The sequence below is a fragment of the Somniosus microcephalus genome, chromosome 1, assembly GCF_052327205.1.
Source record: "Somniosus microcephalus isolate GS21.2 chromosome 1, FLI_Smic_1.0, whole genome shotgun sequence".
Taxonomy (NCBI): Eukaryota; Metazoa; Chordata; class Chondrichthyes; order Squaliformes; family Somniosidae; genus Somniosus; species Somniosus microcephalus.
In genome coordinates this window covers 21,813,464-21,829,888 of record NC_140987.1, presented here as the reverse complement: position 1 = coordinate 21,829,888, position 16,425 = coordinate 21,813,464, and the positions used below count along the sequence as shown (strand labels likewise).

Here is a 16,425-nt window from a genome sequence, read left to right as displayed (position 1 = left end):
CCCACCCACCCCACACCGCCGTCCCCTCCACTTAGAAACATAGAAGATAGGAGCAGGAGTAGGCCATTCGGCCCCTCGAGCCTGCTCCGCCATTCAATGAGATCATGGCTGATCATCCAAATTCAGTACCCTGTCCCTGCCTTCTCCCCATATCCCTTGATCCCTTTAGCTTTAAGAAATATATCCAACTCCTTCTTGAATATATTTATTGAATTGGCCTCAACTGCCTTCTGTGGTAGAGAATTCCACAGGTTCACCACTCTCTGGGTGAAGAAATTCCTCATCTCAGTCCCAAATAGCTTACCCCTTATCCTTAGACTGTGACCCCTGTTTCTGGACTCCCCGGCCATCGGGAACATCCTTCCTGCATCTAGTACACTTGCTGGGTGTGCATGTGTAATCGTCAAGATCTGGCTCAGTGGTAATTCCTTCCTCCTCCCACCACCCCCCCCCCCACAAAAAAAATAGCTTGCCTACACTTGTTCTCTAGCCTCACACAAGAATGGCCACTTGGGTGTGATGCGTGCAGTCTGTGGAACTGTACCCTCGGCATGGAGTCTGCGGCTTCTCACGGTAAACAAGATTAGAAAGGCTGGCGAACTCAATCACTCCCTGGGTAGATTAAAAGCAGAACTCACTTGGTAACAAGTTTACCCCGCCCAGTCTCATAGGAACGTAACAGGAGGAGGCCATTCAGCCCCTCTAGCCTGCTCCGCCATTCAATTAGATCGTGACTGATCTGTACACCTCAACTCCGTTTACCCGCCTTTGCTCTCCAAGTGCAAAAGGTTTGTGATGTAGCAGGAGAGCGAGGGGGGGGGGGGAAAGCGTATCACTTTCAAAAAAAAACACATTACATTTTAACAGTGTTAAGTTGTTATGGAAATCTGCAGATCTTAAAATTGTGAATGGCTCTCCTCCCTCAGTTTCTAGGTGGTGAATATTGGTATATTTAAGAATAAAATTGAGTGCCACTGAATGAACATTTTTTTTTTACATTTGACCGATCTTTAACCCTCCACCAGTTTTCCAGCAAAATAGTTTTTCTAACCCAAAGCAAGCACCAACCTGGTCTGAATCGAGTAGGCAGTAGTTCACCCTGAGCTGCACAAGCTGGGCCAGCAAGTCGAGCACTTGTCTCTGCAGGTGGACTGAAGTGGTCGTGGTGTACTGCTTCAAGGCCTTGATGACCAGAGGCTCGAAGAGCCGGATATAGTTGTGTATTGCATTCTACAGTTCAGAAAGGCTCACGTTAAACATATTAGACTTCCCAAAAGCACATCACACACACGTCTGTTTTGCAGTGCGCAGACCGTCAATGTGGGCAACATGGCACATCCCACACAACAATCGCAGGAATGACCAGTTCATCTGCTTTTGGTGGTGGTGGGGGATATTGGCCAGGACACCAGGAAAACTTCTTGTTCTTCTTCAAATAGTGCCGTGGGATCCCCCAAAAACCAGCTCAAACAAACCCACAACCTTCGGACCTGGAGGAGAGCACGCTGCGAACTGAATGGCGCACTTTGCCACAGGGTCTCAGGTAACTATTAAATGATGTTACATCAGGATCCTTTCCATTTGAGGTGCCCAATCGACAGAAAATAACATTTGGGATAGAGTAGGAGTAATTTGGAACATGGCATATGGTGGAAGTAGAATGCTGGGGAGGAACAGGTGACTTTGGACCTATGGCTTCCAAAGCTCTCCACCACTGGGGGTTTTCCTCACATGTCTGGGTCTGCTGTAGACTCATTGATAGAGATTGATTGCTGTGATTAGTCGACAACTCTATTATCATTGTTCCAGATGAAACAGTGATTTACTTGTATTTCTTGCTATTTAGTGTACTGTATTCTCTGCTCACGGTGCGGTCTCCTCTACATTGGGGGGGCCAAACGCAGATTGGGTGACCACTTTGCAGAACACCTCCATTCAGCCCGTAAGCGTGACCCTGAGCTTCCGGTCGCCTGTCACTTTAATTCTCCGCTCCACTCCCACTCTTATCGCTCCGTCCTCGACCTCTTGCACTGTTCCAACGATGCTCAATGTAAGCTCGAGGAACAGCACCTCATCTTTCGATTAGGCACTTTACAGCCTTCGGGACTCACCACCAAGTTCAACAATTTCAGATCATAACTTCTGCCCCTATCATTTTTTTTATTTTTCCCCCACATGGCAGCTGTTGATGATTCTGCCATCGCCATTTACACCTCATCTAGAGTCATCTTTTGTTTCTTAACTTGTCCCATTACCATCTCCTTTTGCCTCGCACCATCATCCCTTTGGTCATTTAATCACTCCTGCCTTCCACCCTATCACAGACCTTCCCTTTGTTCTTTCCTCCCCTCCTCTCTTTCCCTGCCCCTGCACTTGCTTAAAAATCTGTTAAATCTCTAACTTTATCCAGTTCGGACAAAAGGTCATCGACCTGAAAGGTTAACGGTTTCTTTCTCTGCGGAAGCTGCCTGACCTGCTGAGTATTTCCAGCATTTTCTGTTTTTATTCCATTATCGCTGTATCATGTGACTACCAGGATGGTAGAGCTCGAACTAGATGGACTGTGGTTTTTTTTTTTTTTTATTATCCAGCAATTCCTATGTACGAGGCTAATATGGGTCAGGAGTGAATGAACTTGCACTGAACGTGTAATAAAAGGCCAAATGGCCTCCTGTGTGCAGAAAAGCTCAATTACAGGAAACTTTGGTTTATCCGGAGGTTATATGTCCGGAATACTCGATCTAACGGCAAAAATCAGGAGCCGTTTTCTATAAGTTTTTTTTAGTTCTCGTTGCTTTTTTTTTTCCCCCCAGTCAGGCACTGCAAGGTCTGTAGCTATAGCAACAGCTTCAGCTAGAGACGCTTGCAGCTGCAGCTGACTGTTTTGAAGCTGTTGGGTTTGTTGATTCACACGGAGCTTTTCAGTTCCGTATGTTTCAACATTAACGCTGGTATGTCCGGCACTTTTGATGTTACGGCACCAGCTCGGTCCCGTCAGTGCCGGATATCAGAAAGTTTCCTGTATACAACTACCTCCCAGTTTAGTGCCAACATGCTTTCCTTTCTCCACTCCTAGCTTTACATTTCTTGAAACTACAATTGGGGCTTGAATTCTTTCTAAAGCACAACTACTTCACTAATTGCTCTTGTATCCCTCATTTTGACATATTACCACAGCTAAACGGTTTCATCTCATCCATTCTTCAACAAAAGCTACGTACAATAAGTTGGAACAGAAAGTACCTTATCGGCTCGATGCCTAGTTACATTCGTCAGGCTGACCTTCAGCTGTGATGAAACCTTCTGCAGCACATCAAACCACCTAAGAGTTAAAATAAGCAAAACAATGTATTAAAAAGTCTGGGACATTAACCCTCTAACTGTTCTGTACAACAGTGTGTCGTTTTCCTGAAAACCACCGTCCAAAATTGCTCTAGACTTTATTTTACACAAAACTGTTCAGACCACTATCTACTACTGCAGTTTGTTTCGGTTTCATGGCGTAACTGTGCATCATTTTCAGTCTTGTTGGTATTAAAGGTCATAGATAGATGAACAGCAAGGCTATAAACAGCAGACAACCTATCCACTCCAGGAGAATCATCTTTACCCAGAAGAGTGGTGAGAATGTGGAACTCGCTACCACACGGAGTAGTGACGCGAATGCATTTAAGGGGAAGTTAGGTAAGTACATGAGGGAGAAAGAAATTGGATATTCTTACAGGGTTAGATGAAGTAGGGTGGGAGGAGACTCGTGGAGCATAAACACCGGCACGGGCCTGTTTTTGTGCTGTAAATTCTATGCAACTTGACGTAAAGTTATTGAACTGAGTCCATTGTGTGGTGCACTTCGAAGGAACCTTCACATTGCTACATGCGGTGATTTTTCTGGAGTCAGCCAGGTGGTTGACACAGGTGAAGACCAGCACCATGATGAAGAGTCTCCAAATATTTAAGGAGGGATATACTTGCATTGGAGGCAGTTCAGAGAAGGTTCACTAGGTTGATTCCTGGGATGAAGGGGTTGAGTATGACGAAAGGTTGAGCCTATACTCATTGGAGTTTAGAAAAATGAGGTGATCTTATTGAAACATAAGATTCTGAGGGGGCTAGACAGGGTGGATGCTGAGAGGGTGTTTCCCCTAGTTGGGTATCTAGAACTAGGGGTCATAGTTTCAGAATAAGGGGTCGCCCATTTAAGACGGAGACAAGGAGGAATTTCTTCTCTCAAGGGTCGTGAATCTTTGGAATTCTCTACCTCAGAGCTGTGGAGGCGGAGTCATTGAATATATTCAAGGCGGAGATTGACAGACATTTGAACTACAGGGGAGTCGAGGGGTATGGGGAGAGAGCGGGAAAGTGGAGTTGAGGCCAAGATTGGATCAGCCATGATCTTATTGAATGGCGGAGCAGGCTCGAGGGGCCGATTGGCCGACTCCTGCTTCTTATGTTCTTAAATCAGAATCACTGGAAAGCCACACAGGCGGAGTTTCTATTTGCCCAATTTGGGAGGTACATTCTGTCCCCATGGGACAAAGATCAAAGCGAGCTCACAATGACCAATGACTCACTCATTTTTGCAACTCACAGCATATCTCTTCTTACCCCTGAATTTGCTGGTTGATTTGCACATTAATAACGTGCTGTTTTGCAGCAAGATCCGGCCTATTATAAACACAAGTCTTTTTTCGCTTTCACTCAATAGATGTCTACTGCGATTGAAGCATTCTGGGGAGCACAATCCAGATAATAAAATGGGAGCATCACTCCTGCCAATGGGATGACAGCTTCCCAACCGTAACTGTATACCCACCTTTTTAACATACTATTACATAGAATATATAGCACAGAAACAGGCCATTCGGCCCAACTGGTCCACGCCAGTGTTTATGCTCCACACGAGCCTCCTCCCACCCCTTTTCATCTAACGCCATCAGCATAACCTTCCATTCTTTTCTTCATGTGTTTATCTAGCTTCCCCTTAACTGCATCTATACTATTCGCCTCAACCGCTCCCTGTGGTAGCGAGTTCCACATTCTCACCACCCTCTGGGTAAAGAAGTTTCTCCTGAATTCTTATTGGATTTATTAGTGACTATCTTATATTTATGGCCACTAAGTTTTGGACTCACCTCACAAGTGGAAACATCTTCTCTATGCCTACCCTATCAAACCCTTCATAATCTTAAATATTAGGTCACGCCTCAGCCTTCTCTCTTCTGGAGAAGAGCCCCAGCCTGATCAGTCTTTCCTGATAAGTAGAGACATCTGATTTGGACACGACAAAGGCACACCCAGCCCAGTCGGCCCTGCAAAGTCCTTCATTGTCGCTGGATCAAAACCTTGGATCTCCCTACCTAACAGCACTGTGGGAGCAACTTCACCACACGGACTGCAGTGGTTCAAGGCGGCGGCTCACCACCACCTTCTCAAGGGCAATTAGGGAATGAGCAATAAACTCTGGCCTTACCAGAGACGCCCACATCCCGTGAATGAATAAATAAAAAACACTCAGTTCTGGTATCATCCTTGTGAATCTTTTTTGCACCTTCTCCACAGTGCCTCTATATATCCTTTATATACAGTAATATGGAGACCAGAGCTGTGCACAGCATTTCCCAAGTGCGGTCTAACCAAGGCTCTATACAAGTTTAACATAACCTCTCTACGAAAAAACTACTGATACAATGGCTCACCCAGAAGTGTCCAGCTCGGGTTCTGCTTGGACCATGTTCCTTAGACTGGCATCAGCCAGTGCCTGTGTGAAGTGGGTATAGGGCGCCATGAAGCAGTAGTGGTAAAGCCCTGGCCGTAGATTGGAGGAGCCCAGGCGCTGCACCTTCCCTTGTGATTTGCTGGGGTTGGAGGAGGAGCCGTCGTACTGCGATGCTAGGTTTGTTCCGAAGAGAGTCTTCAACAGCTGGAGTTCAAAGATTTCAGTATTAAACACACACAGGGAAGAACCACGAAAAAACACTTCAGGGCCACTCAACAAAATGGGCAAAAGTGCATTTGGTTTTTATGTTTTGGGGGGGGGGGGGGGGGGGGGGGGGGGGGGAGAGCACAATATTAATTGAGGTTTTGAAATTTCTCTCATTTATTTTTCTTATACTTTCATATTTACTCGATGTTTCGATCAAGGCCCATCAGTCACTGGTGCATGAAAAGCAGTGAAAGCTTCCCCAGGCTTTAGTTAAAATCAACTTACATTTTGCAAGATTGAATCTTCTTCACCTTTCTTTAACGAGTGTCTTAGCCTCAACAACCCTTCCTGCCAGCCTGCTCCAGGTGTTGACACCATTTGTGCAAAAAAATACTTCCTGATCTCTGTCCAACTCTTCAAGACACTGTACCTGAAAACCGCGGTCTTTGAAAATGAGGTGAAATCTTACATGAACATGGCATCTGATCGCGCGATCAAACTTGTCTCATCTGCATGCTGCCCCTTGGCAACATCATCCGAAAACACAGCGTCAGTTTCCACGTGTACGCTGACGACACCCAGCTCTACCTCACCACCACTTCTCTCGACCCCTCCACGGTCTCTAACTTGTCAGGCTGCTGGTCCAACATCTAGTACTGGATGAGCAGAAATTTTCTCCAATTAAATATTGGAAAGACCGAAGCCACTGTTTTCAGCCTCTGCCACAAACTCCGTTCCCTAGCTGCCTCCATCCCTCTCCAACATTTGTCCAAGGTTGAACCAGACTGTTGGCAACCTTGGTGTCATATTTGACCCTGAAATGAGCTTCGACCACATATCCGCAGCATAATAAGACCGCCTATTTCCACCTCTAACATCACCCATCTCCGCCCTTGCCTCAGCTTATCTGCTGCTGAAACCGTCACCATGATTAGACTTGACTATTCCAACGCACTCCTGGCTGGCCTCCCACGTTCTATTCTACGTACACTGGAGATCATCCAAAACTCGGCTGTCCGTGTCCTAACTGGCACCAAGTCCCGTTCACCCATTCCCCCTGTGCTCGCTGACCTACATTGGCTCCCGGTTACGCATTTACAAATTCTCATCCTGGTTTTCAAATCCCTCCATGGCCTCGCCCCTCACTATCTCTGTAATCTCCTCCAGCCCCACAACCCACCCAGAGATATCTGATCTCCTCGAATTCTGCCCTCTTGAGCATCCCTGATTGTAGTCACTCAACCACTGGTGGCCGTGCCTTCTGTTGCCAAGGCCCTAAGCTCTGGAATTCCCTGCCTAAACCTGCCCGCCTCTCTTTCCTCCTTTAAGACGCTCCTTAAAACCTACCTCTTTGACCAGGCTTTTAGTCACCTAATTTCTCCTTATGTGGTTCGGTGTCAAATTTTGTGTCTTATACTCCTGTGAAGTGCCCTGGGATGTTTTATTATGTTAAAAGTGCTATACAAATACAAGTTGTTGTTGAAAGCCACACAAGTTAACATTCTTACAACACACCTGCTCCATCAAACCAATGAAGCACTGCTTGACATTTCTGTAACTTAGAATGTCGGTTTTTAAAAACATAATTTCTGCAGTAACTATTTGTCATTTAGATAGAAACTTGAAGGAATTTATTCTCCCACTGAAAATAATTACAGCAAGTAAAGATGTGCCGTATGACTCGCCTCCCTCTTCCCAAGGTAAGTGATTTCTCTGACGCCACAGAATGGAAAGTCTACATATAAACTGGGCAAACCAAATTTGCAGTAATAGTGTGGAGGACGAATTCATGGAATGTATACAAGATAGTTTTCTAGATCAGTATGTTGAGGAACCAACTAGGGAACAGTCTAAAAAACAACAGAAAATGCTAGAAAAACTCAGCAGGCCAGGCAACATCCGTGGAGAGAAACTAGAGTCGACGTTTCGGGTCTAACCCTTTTTCAACGTCGACTTTAATTTCTCTCCACGGATGTTGCCTGGCCTGCTGAGTTTTTCCAGCATTTTCTGTTGTTATTTTGGATTTCCAGCATCTGCAGTATTTTGCTATCGTACTAGGGAACAGTCTATTTTAGATCTAGTGATGTGTAATGAGAAAGGGTTAATTAATAACCTTGTAGTAAAGGGGCCCTTAGGGAAGAGTGACCATAATATGATAAAATGTTACATTAAGACTGAAAGTGATTTACTTAAATCCAAAACTAGGGTCTTAAATCTAAACAAAGCAAACTATGTAGGTATGAGGGGCGAGTTGGCTAATGTAGATTGGGAAACTACATTAAAAAGGTATGACAGTAGACTAGCAATGGCTAGCATTTAAAGAATTAATACATAATTTACAACAAATATACATTCCTTTAAGGCACAAAAACCTCACAGGAAAAGTGGTCCACCCGTGGCTAACAAGAGAAGTTAAAGATAGTATTAGATCAAAGGAAGAGGCTTATAATGTTGCCACAAAGAGCAGTAAGCCTGAGGATTGGGAGGATTTTAGAATTCAGCAAAGGAGGACCAAAAAATTTATAAAAGGGAAAATAGAATAAGAGTAAACTAGTGAGAGACATAAAAAGACTGTAAAAGTTTCTACAGGTATGTAAAAAGAAAAAGTTAACGAAAGTAAATGTGGGTCCCTTACAGGCCGAGACAGGAGAAATTATAATGGGGGATAAGGAAATGACAGAGAAATTAAACAAATACTTCGTGTTGTCTTCACGGAAGACACAGCAAAAAATTTCCCGGTAATAGTGGAGAACCAAGGCTCGAGTGAGAATGAGGAACTGAAAGAAATTTGTATTAGTTAAAAAAAAATAGTACTGGAGAAATTAATGGACCTGATGGCTTTGAAAGAGGTGGCTATAGAGACAGTGGATGCATTGATTGTCATCTTCCAAAATTCCATAGATTCTAGAACAGTTCCCAGGAATTGGTAGGTAGCAAATGTAACCCCACTATTTAAGAAAGGAGGGAGAGAGAAAACAGGGAACTACAGACCAGTTAGCCTGACATCAGTAGTAGGGAAAATGCTAGAATCTATTATTAAGGATGTGGTAACAGGGCATTTAGAAAATAATAGGATTGGGCAGAGTCAACACGGATTTATGAAAGGGAAATCATGTTTGACAAATCTGTTAGTGTTTTTTGAGGTTGTACCTAGCAGAATAGATAAGGGGGAACCAGTGGATGTGGTGTATTTGGATTTTCAGAAGGCATTCAATAAAGTGCCACACAAGAGGTTATTAAACAAAATTAGGGCTCATGGGATTGGGGGCAATATACTCGCATGGATTGAAGATTGGTTAACAGACAGAAAACAGAGTAGGAATAAACAGGTCATTTTCCAGTTGGCAGGCTGTAACTAGTAGGGTACCGCAAGGATCAGTGCTTGGGCCTCAGCTATTCACAATCTAGATCAATGATATGGATGAGGGACCAAATGTAATACATCCAAGTTTGCTGATGATACAAAGCTAGGTGGGAATGTAAGTTGTGAGGAGGATGAAAAGAGGCTTCAAGGGGCAATAGACAGGCTAATGGTAGGAAATATAGAAAAGTAGAGTATTTTTTAAATGGTGAGAGATTGGGAAATGGTGGTGCTCAGAGGGACCTGGGTGTCCTTGTACACGAATCACTGAAAGTTAACATGCAGGTACAGCAAGGAGTTAGGAAAGCAAATGGTATGTTGGCCTTTATTACAAGAGGATTTGAGTACAAGAGTAAAGATGTCTTATTTCAATTATATAGGGCCCTGGTGAGATCACACCTGGAGTAGTGTGTACAGTTCTGGTCTCCTTACTGGAGGAAGGATATACTTGCCATAGAGGGAGTGCAACGAAGGTTCACCAGACTGGTTCCTGGGATGGGGGGATTGTCCAATGAGGAGACATTGAGTAGACTAGCCCTATATTCTCTGGAGTTTAGATGAGAGCTGATCTCATTGAAACATACAAAATTCTTAACAGGGCTCAACAGGGTAGATGCAGGGAGGATGTTTCCCCTGGCTGGGGAGTCTAGAACCAGGGGTCACAGTCTCAGAAGAAGGGGTCGGCCATTTAGGACTGAGATGAGGAGAAATGTCTTCACTCAGAGGGTGGTGAATCTTTGGAATTCTCTACCCCAGAGGGCTGTGGAGGCTCAGTCGTTGAGTATATTCAAGACAGAGATCGATAAATTTTTGGATATCAAGGGGATCAAGGGATATGGGGATAGTGCAGGAAGGTGGAGTTGAGGTAGAAGATCAGCCATGATCTTATTGAATGGCAGAGCTGGCTCGAGAGGCCTATTTCTTATGCAACTGAGGAGAGACTCGAGATACTGGGACCAATGTTCCCCGTGAGCTGCGCTTTGTTCTGCGTGGTCTGTTTCTTTCAGTGTGCGGTCCCTTTAAATCTCCGCGCAGACGCTGTATTTACACTGGAGAAGCCGGTGAGCGGCCTTGCGCGGGACCGTTCCCATTTCTGGGCTTAGAGGGAATGCTGACCGGGACTATTTCCATTGCGGCAGAGGCTTAAAACGAAAAGGTTTAATGGAGGTTTTAAAAAAAGTGATGCTGCTTTTGATGGGGAGAAAAGGAAATGGCTATTTCCTCCAGTTGGGGAGTCAGTGATGAGGGATCAGCAATTTAAAATTCTCACGACGAGATGGTGGTTAGTAGAAATTCCTCTATGCAGGGAGCTGTTGGAGAGTGGAATGTTTGTCACAGGAGTGGTTGAGGCAGAGATCACTGCATCTTTTTAAGGGAAAAGAAATATTTGAAGAACAGGACCGTTCAGGGCAATGGGGAAAAGGGAGCAGTGGGAATAGAGTTTAGATTGGACCATCCCACCTCCTGGAAGACACCAGTACTGATATGGCAGAGGAGAAAACAAAAACCAAAAAACAGACAACTGAAATGCAGAATTTGGTGTCACCCACGACATGTTTGTGCAATTCATACAATACGGGCAGGCACTCAAACCTCCTTACCTGCTGTACACAGACAGTGGCTGCCATGGGTTCCCTGCAGAAACAGGACTTCAGATAGCCAAGGATTTCTTCCACACACTGCAAAGGATTTTGTAGAAGCAATGACAGACATTAGACCAGTTTCAGTAACAGCTGATTGTGTGAACATTAAAAAATATATATATTTCAAAACCTGCACTTAGTACAAGTGTTTCTGAAGCTCATACTCCCTTGTGAACCTGTAAATGCAGATAAGATGGGAGTACATAGAAGATAGGAGCAGGAGTAGGCCATTTGGCCCTTCGAGCCTGCTCCGCCATTCAATGAGATCATGGCTGATCATCCAAATTCAGTACCCGGTCCCTGCTTTCTCCCCATATCCCTTGATCCCTTTAGCCTTAAGAAATATATCCAACTCTTTCTTGAATATATTTAATGAACTGGCCTCCACCGCCCTCTGTGGCAGAGAATTCCACAGGTTCACCACTCTCTGGGTGAAGAAATTCCTCCTCATTTCAGTCCTAAATGTCCTACCCCTTATCCTTAGACTATGACCCCTGGTTCTGGACTCCCCGACCATCGGGAACATCCTTCCAGCATCTAGTCTGTCCAGGCCTGACAGAATTACGCAGCACACACCCTGGCCATTCGGCCCAACTGGTCTCTGCCGGTGTTTATGCTCCACATGAGCCTCCTCCCACCCCTCTTCATCTCACCCTATCGGCACATCCTTCTATTCCTTGCTCCCTCACGTGCTTCTCTAACTGCCCCTTAAATGCATCTATGTTATTCGCCTCAATTATTCTTTGTGGTAGTGAGTTCCACATTCCAATCACACTCTGGGTAAAGTAGTATCTCCTGAATTACTTATTGGATTTGTTCTATATTTAAGGCCCCTAGTTTTTGTCTCCACACAAGTGGAAACATCTTCTATTCGTCTACCCTATCGAACCAATTCATAAACGTCACCCCTCAGCCGTCTCTTCTCTGGACAAAAAAAAGCCCCAGCCTGTTCAGTCTTTGCTGATAGTTATAACCTCTCAGTTCTGGTATCATCCTTGTAAATCATTTTTGCACCCTCACCAGTGCCTCTACATCCTTTTTGCAATATGGAGGCCAGAACGGTGCACAGTCACTCCAAGTGTGGTCTAACCAAGGTTCGATACAAGTTTAACATCACTTCTTTACGGAAAAACAATTTACCTTCCCGATGTCTGGAAGCGTTGCAATCTCTAGAAGCTGAGATAGAACATCCAAAGCTCCTCGTAAGAAACTGCCAAACTTCTCATTAGTGTTCTGAAGGTCCAGGGTGACCTGAAAAAGGAGAAAATACATTTCAACAGATTTAATAGAAGATGTTCAAAATTGTGAGGGGTTCTGGTGCCAGAGGGGATATGCAGACGACACAAAGCTGGGAGGGAGGGTATGCTGTGAGGAGGAGGTCGTGAAACTCCAGTACAATTTGGACAGGTTGGGTGATTGGGCAGAAACATGGCAAATGCACTATAATGTGGATAAATGTGGGGTTATCCACTTTGGTGGCAAAAACAGGAAGGCAGATTATTTTTTGAATGGTAATAGATTGGGAGAAGTGCAGAGAGACCTGGGTGTTCTTGTGCACCAGTCGCTGAAGGTAAGCATGCAGGTGCAGCAGGCGGTTAAGAAGGCAAATGGTATGTTGGCCTTCGTAGCAAGAGGGTTCGAGTACAGGAACAAGGATGTCTTGCTGCAGTTGTACAGGGCCTTGGTGAGACTGCACCTTGAGTATTGTGTGCAGTTTTGGTCGCCTTATCTGAGGAAGGACGTTCTTGCCATGGAAGGAGTGCAGCGAAGATTCACCAGGCTGATACCTGGGATGGCAGGAATGACGTATGAGGAGAGATTGTGTCAATTGGGCTTACTCACTGGAGTTTAGAAGATTGAGAGGGGATCTCAGCGAAACCTATAAAATTCTGTCAGGCCTGGACAGACTAACATAGAGATAGGAACAGGAGTAGGCCATTCGGCCCTTCGAGCCTGCTCCGCCATTCAATGAGATCATGGCTGATCCTCGTCTGAGATCATAGCTGATCTTACCAGTTCAGTACCCCGTCCCCGCCTTTTCTCCGTAACCCTTAATCCCCTTAGCCTTCAGAAATATATCCAATTCTCTCTTGAAAATATTTATTGAATTAGCCTTCACAGCCCTCTGTGGCAGGGAATTCCACAGGCTCACCACTCTTTGAGTGAAGAAATTCTTCCTCATCTCTGTTTTAAATGATTTGCCCGCTATTTTTAGACTGTGGCCCCTGGTTCTGTGCTCCCTGGCCATTGGAAACATTCTCTCTGAATTCAGCCTGTCCAGGCCTGCCATAATTTTATATGTTTCGATGAGATCCCCTCTCAATCTTCTAAACTCCAGTGAGTACAAGCCCAAACTATTTAATCTCTCTTCGTAGGTCATTCCCGCCATTCCAGGTATCAGCCTGGTGAATCGCCGTTGCACTCTTTCCATGGCAAGAACATCCTTCCGCAGATGGGGCGACCAAAACTGTACACAATACTCCAGATGCGGTCTCACCAGCACCTTGTACAGCTGTAGTAAGGTATCCCTATTCCTATACTCGAACCCCCTTGATATGAAGGCCAACATACCATTTGCCTTCTTAATCGCCTGTTGCACCTGCATGCTCTCCTTCAGTGACTGGTGCACAAGAACACCCAGGTCCCTCTGCACTTCCCCATCTCCCAATCTATTGCCATTTAGATAATAATCTACCCTCCTGTTTTTACCCCCAAAGTGGATAACCTCGCATTTATCCACATTATAGTGCATCTGCCACGTATCCGCCCATTCCCCCAACCTGTCCAAATCGCACTGTAGCCTCCTGACATCCTCATCAGAGCCCACCCCTCCTCCTAGTTTAGTGTCGTCAGCGAATTTGGAAATATTGCATCCAATTCCCTGATCCAGATCATTTATATATATTGTGAACAGCTGGGGTCCCAGGACAGATCCTTGCAGCACCCCGCTGGTCACTGCCTGCCACTCTGAAAACGAGCCGTTTATTCCAACTCTCTGTTTTCTATCCGCCAGCCAGTTCTCTATCCACGTTAATACTTTGCCCCCAATCCCATGAGCCTTAATTTTGCATGACAATCTTTTGTGTGGAGGAAGGATGTTTCTGATGGCCGGGGAGTCCAGAACCAGGGGTCAGTCTCTAAGGATAAGGGGTAAGCCATTTAGGACTGAAATGAGGCAGAATTTCTTCACCCAGAGAGTGTGGTGAACCTGTGGAATTCCCTGCCACAGAGGGCGGTGGAGGCCAGTTCATTAAATATATTCAAGAAGGAGTTGGATATATTTCTTAAGGCTAAAGGGATCAAGGGATATGGGGAGAAGGCAGGGACAGGGTACTGAATTTGGATGATCAGCCATGATCTCATTGAATGGCGGAGCAGGCTCGAAGGGCCGAATGGCCTACTCCTGCTCCTATCTTCTATGTTTCTATGAAGCGGTCGCTCGGAGCTGCACAGTTCTCTGCTGGTCCCGCGCAGCCCGAGACCGGCTTTTTCAGTGTTAAATTTTGCGCATGCTTGAAACGGAGTGGGCCGCCCAAAAATAGGGGAACATTGGGTTAGGAGATGAGAGTTGTGGTGATCTGGAATGCACTGCCTGAAAGGGTGGTGGAAGAGCAGGCCAGTGGGACTAATTGGAGAGCTCCTTCAAAGAGCCGGCACAGGCACGATGGGCCGAATGGCTTCCTACTGTGCTGTATGATTCTATGAAATCGCAGCACTCTTGATTTTTTCAGTGATTAATGATCAGAGAAATGGGAGCATGGTGAACCAGGAACAGGGATTTCTGTGACTCACCGCCCCCATAATGTGAGGCTCCAAACCAGGAGCAAAGCCGAGCAACATTTACCGTACCGTGATCGTATACAGTGCAACCAATACAAACAACTGTGACTTCTGCATCGGGTGGTTGGTGTAAAATAATAATCAACTGTACTTGTGCAGGTCACCAGCAAGGTTGTGAAACCCCACGTGACGTGTAATCAATTCCAATGTTGTGCAGTAAGTCAGTCACTGTAGCCCTGTTCTCAATCATACTTGCCTAAAACCTCTGAGCTACACTTCCCTCCAAAAACCTCTATATATAAAAAAAAAAGTCCCTCCACCCGTGCGTTCAGTCCCCTCCTCCCTGCTGTGTTCTCCACTGCTTCTTGTAAAGCAACAACTTGCATTTATATAGCGCCTTTAACGTAGTAAAACGCCCCAGAACGCGCGGCTGTTCCCTTACACGAGGGGTGCTACAAAAATCCAAGTTGCTACTGTTGAGTCAAGCTGTGATTTTACAGTGCCTGGGCAGGAAATGTGCACCTTTAGAAAGCGATGGTCCAAATGACATCCAACTAAACGTACTGGATTCCAGAGATATTCAAATTTGAGAGAAATGTATTTCTCCCCCCACTGGCTCGGCTCTTGTCAATGTTCACACCTTAGCCAAAACTAATCATCTCAAAGTCTAACCATCACCAGGCAGCAGAAATGTCATCAGCTGTTTAAAACAAAAACCCTGCTTGTTCAAGAAATCAATTCTAAAGTCTAAATGTAAACTATAGACAAAAGCCACCAAGAAAAACAAACCCAGCGTTGGGGTTTTAGAGCCACGCAGGGACAGCGCCGCGTGGCCGAATGGCCTCCTACTGTGCTGTCACAATTCTATGAGAGAGTGAGGAGGAGGGGGAGGAGGAGGAGGAGAAGAGATGGAGCGAGCGAGCAGGGGGTGGTAGGGAGAAGAGATGGAGCGAGCCGGGGGGCGGGGGAAAGAGAGAGAGATGGAGTGAGCCGGGGGGGGGGGGAAAGAGAGAGAGATGGAGCGAGCCGGGGAGGGGAAGAGAGATGGAGCGAGCCGGGGCCGGGGAGGGGAAGAGAGATGGAGCGAGCCGGGGCCGGGGAGGGGAAGAGAGATGGAGCGAGCCGGGGCAGGGGAAGAGAGATGGAGCGAGCCGGGGCGGGGGAAGAGAGATGGAGCGAGCCGGGGCGGGGGAAAGAGAAGAGAGGAGAGATGGAGCGAGCCGGGGCAAGGAGGGGAAGAGAGATGGAGCGAGCCGGGGCAAGGAGGGGAAGAGAGATGGAGCGAGCCGGGGCAAGGAGGGGAAGAGAGATGGAGCGAGCCGGGGCAAGGAGGGGAAGAGAGATGGAGCGAGCCGGGGCAAGGAGGGGAAGAGAGATGGAGCGAGCCGGGGCAAGGAGGGGAAGAGAGATGGAGCGAGCCGGGGAGGGGAAGAGATGGAGCGAGCCGGGGAGGGGAAGAGATGGAGCGAGCCGGGGAGGGGAAGAGATGGAGCGAGCCGGGGAGGGGAAGAGATGGAGCGAGCCAGGGCCGGGGAGGGGAAGAGAGATGGAGCGAGCGGGGGCGGGGAGGGGGAAGAGAGATGGAGCGAGCGGGGGCGGGGAGGGGGAAGAGAGATGGAGTGAGCGGGGGCAAGGAGGGGAAGAGAGATGGAGCGAGCCGGGGCGGGGGAAGAGAAGAGAGATGGAGCGAGCGGGGGCAAGGAGGGGAAGAGAGATGG

At 46.5% G+C, this 16,425-nt stretch overlaps 1 protein-coding gene across 8 annotated transcripts in view; it reads right to left on the bottom strand.

Annotated features, from left to right (window-relative positions):
- htt (huntingtin) overlaps positions 1-16,425 on the bottom strand; it is a 256,421-nt gene that overhangs the window by 88,208 nt on the left and 151,788 nt on the right. For all 8 annotated transcript variants that reach the window (XM_085974744.1, XM_085975173.1, XM_085974896.1 and 5 more), the window contains exons 28-32: positions 12,068-12,178; positions 10,886-10,963; positions 5,697-5,920; positions 3,244-3,322; positions 1,069-1,230 (exon numbers count right to left, since the gene is read on the bottom strand). In XM_085974744.1, coding sequence (XP_085830870.1) covers positions 1,069-1,230; positions 3,244-3,322; positions 5,697-5,920; positions 10,886-10,963; positions 12,068-12,178 — 654 coding nt within the window. The remainder of the gene's footprint in view (positions 1-1,068; positions 1,231-3,243; positions 3,323-5,696; positions 5,921-10,885; positions 10,964-12,067; positions 12,179-16,425) is intronic.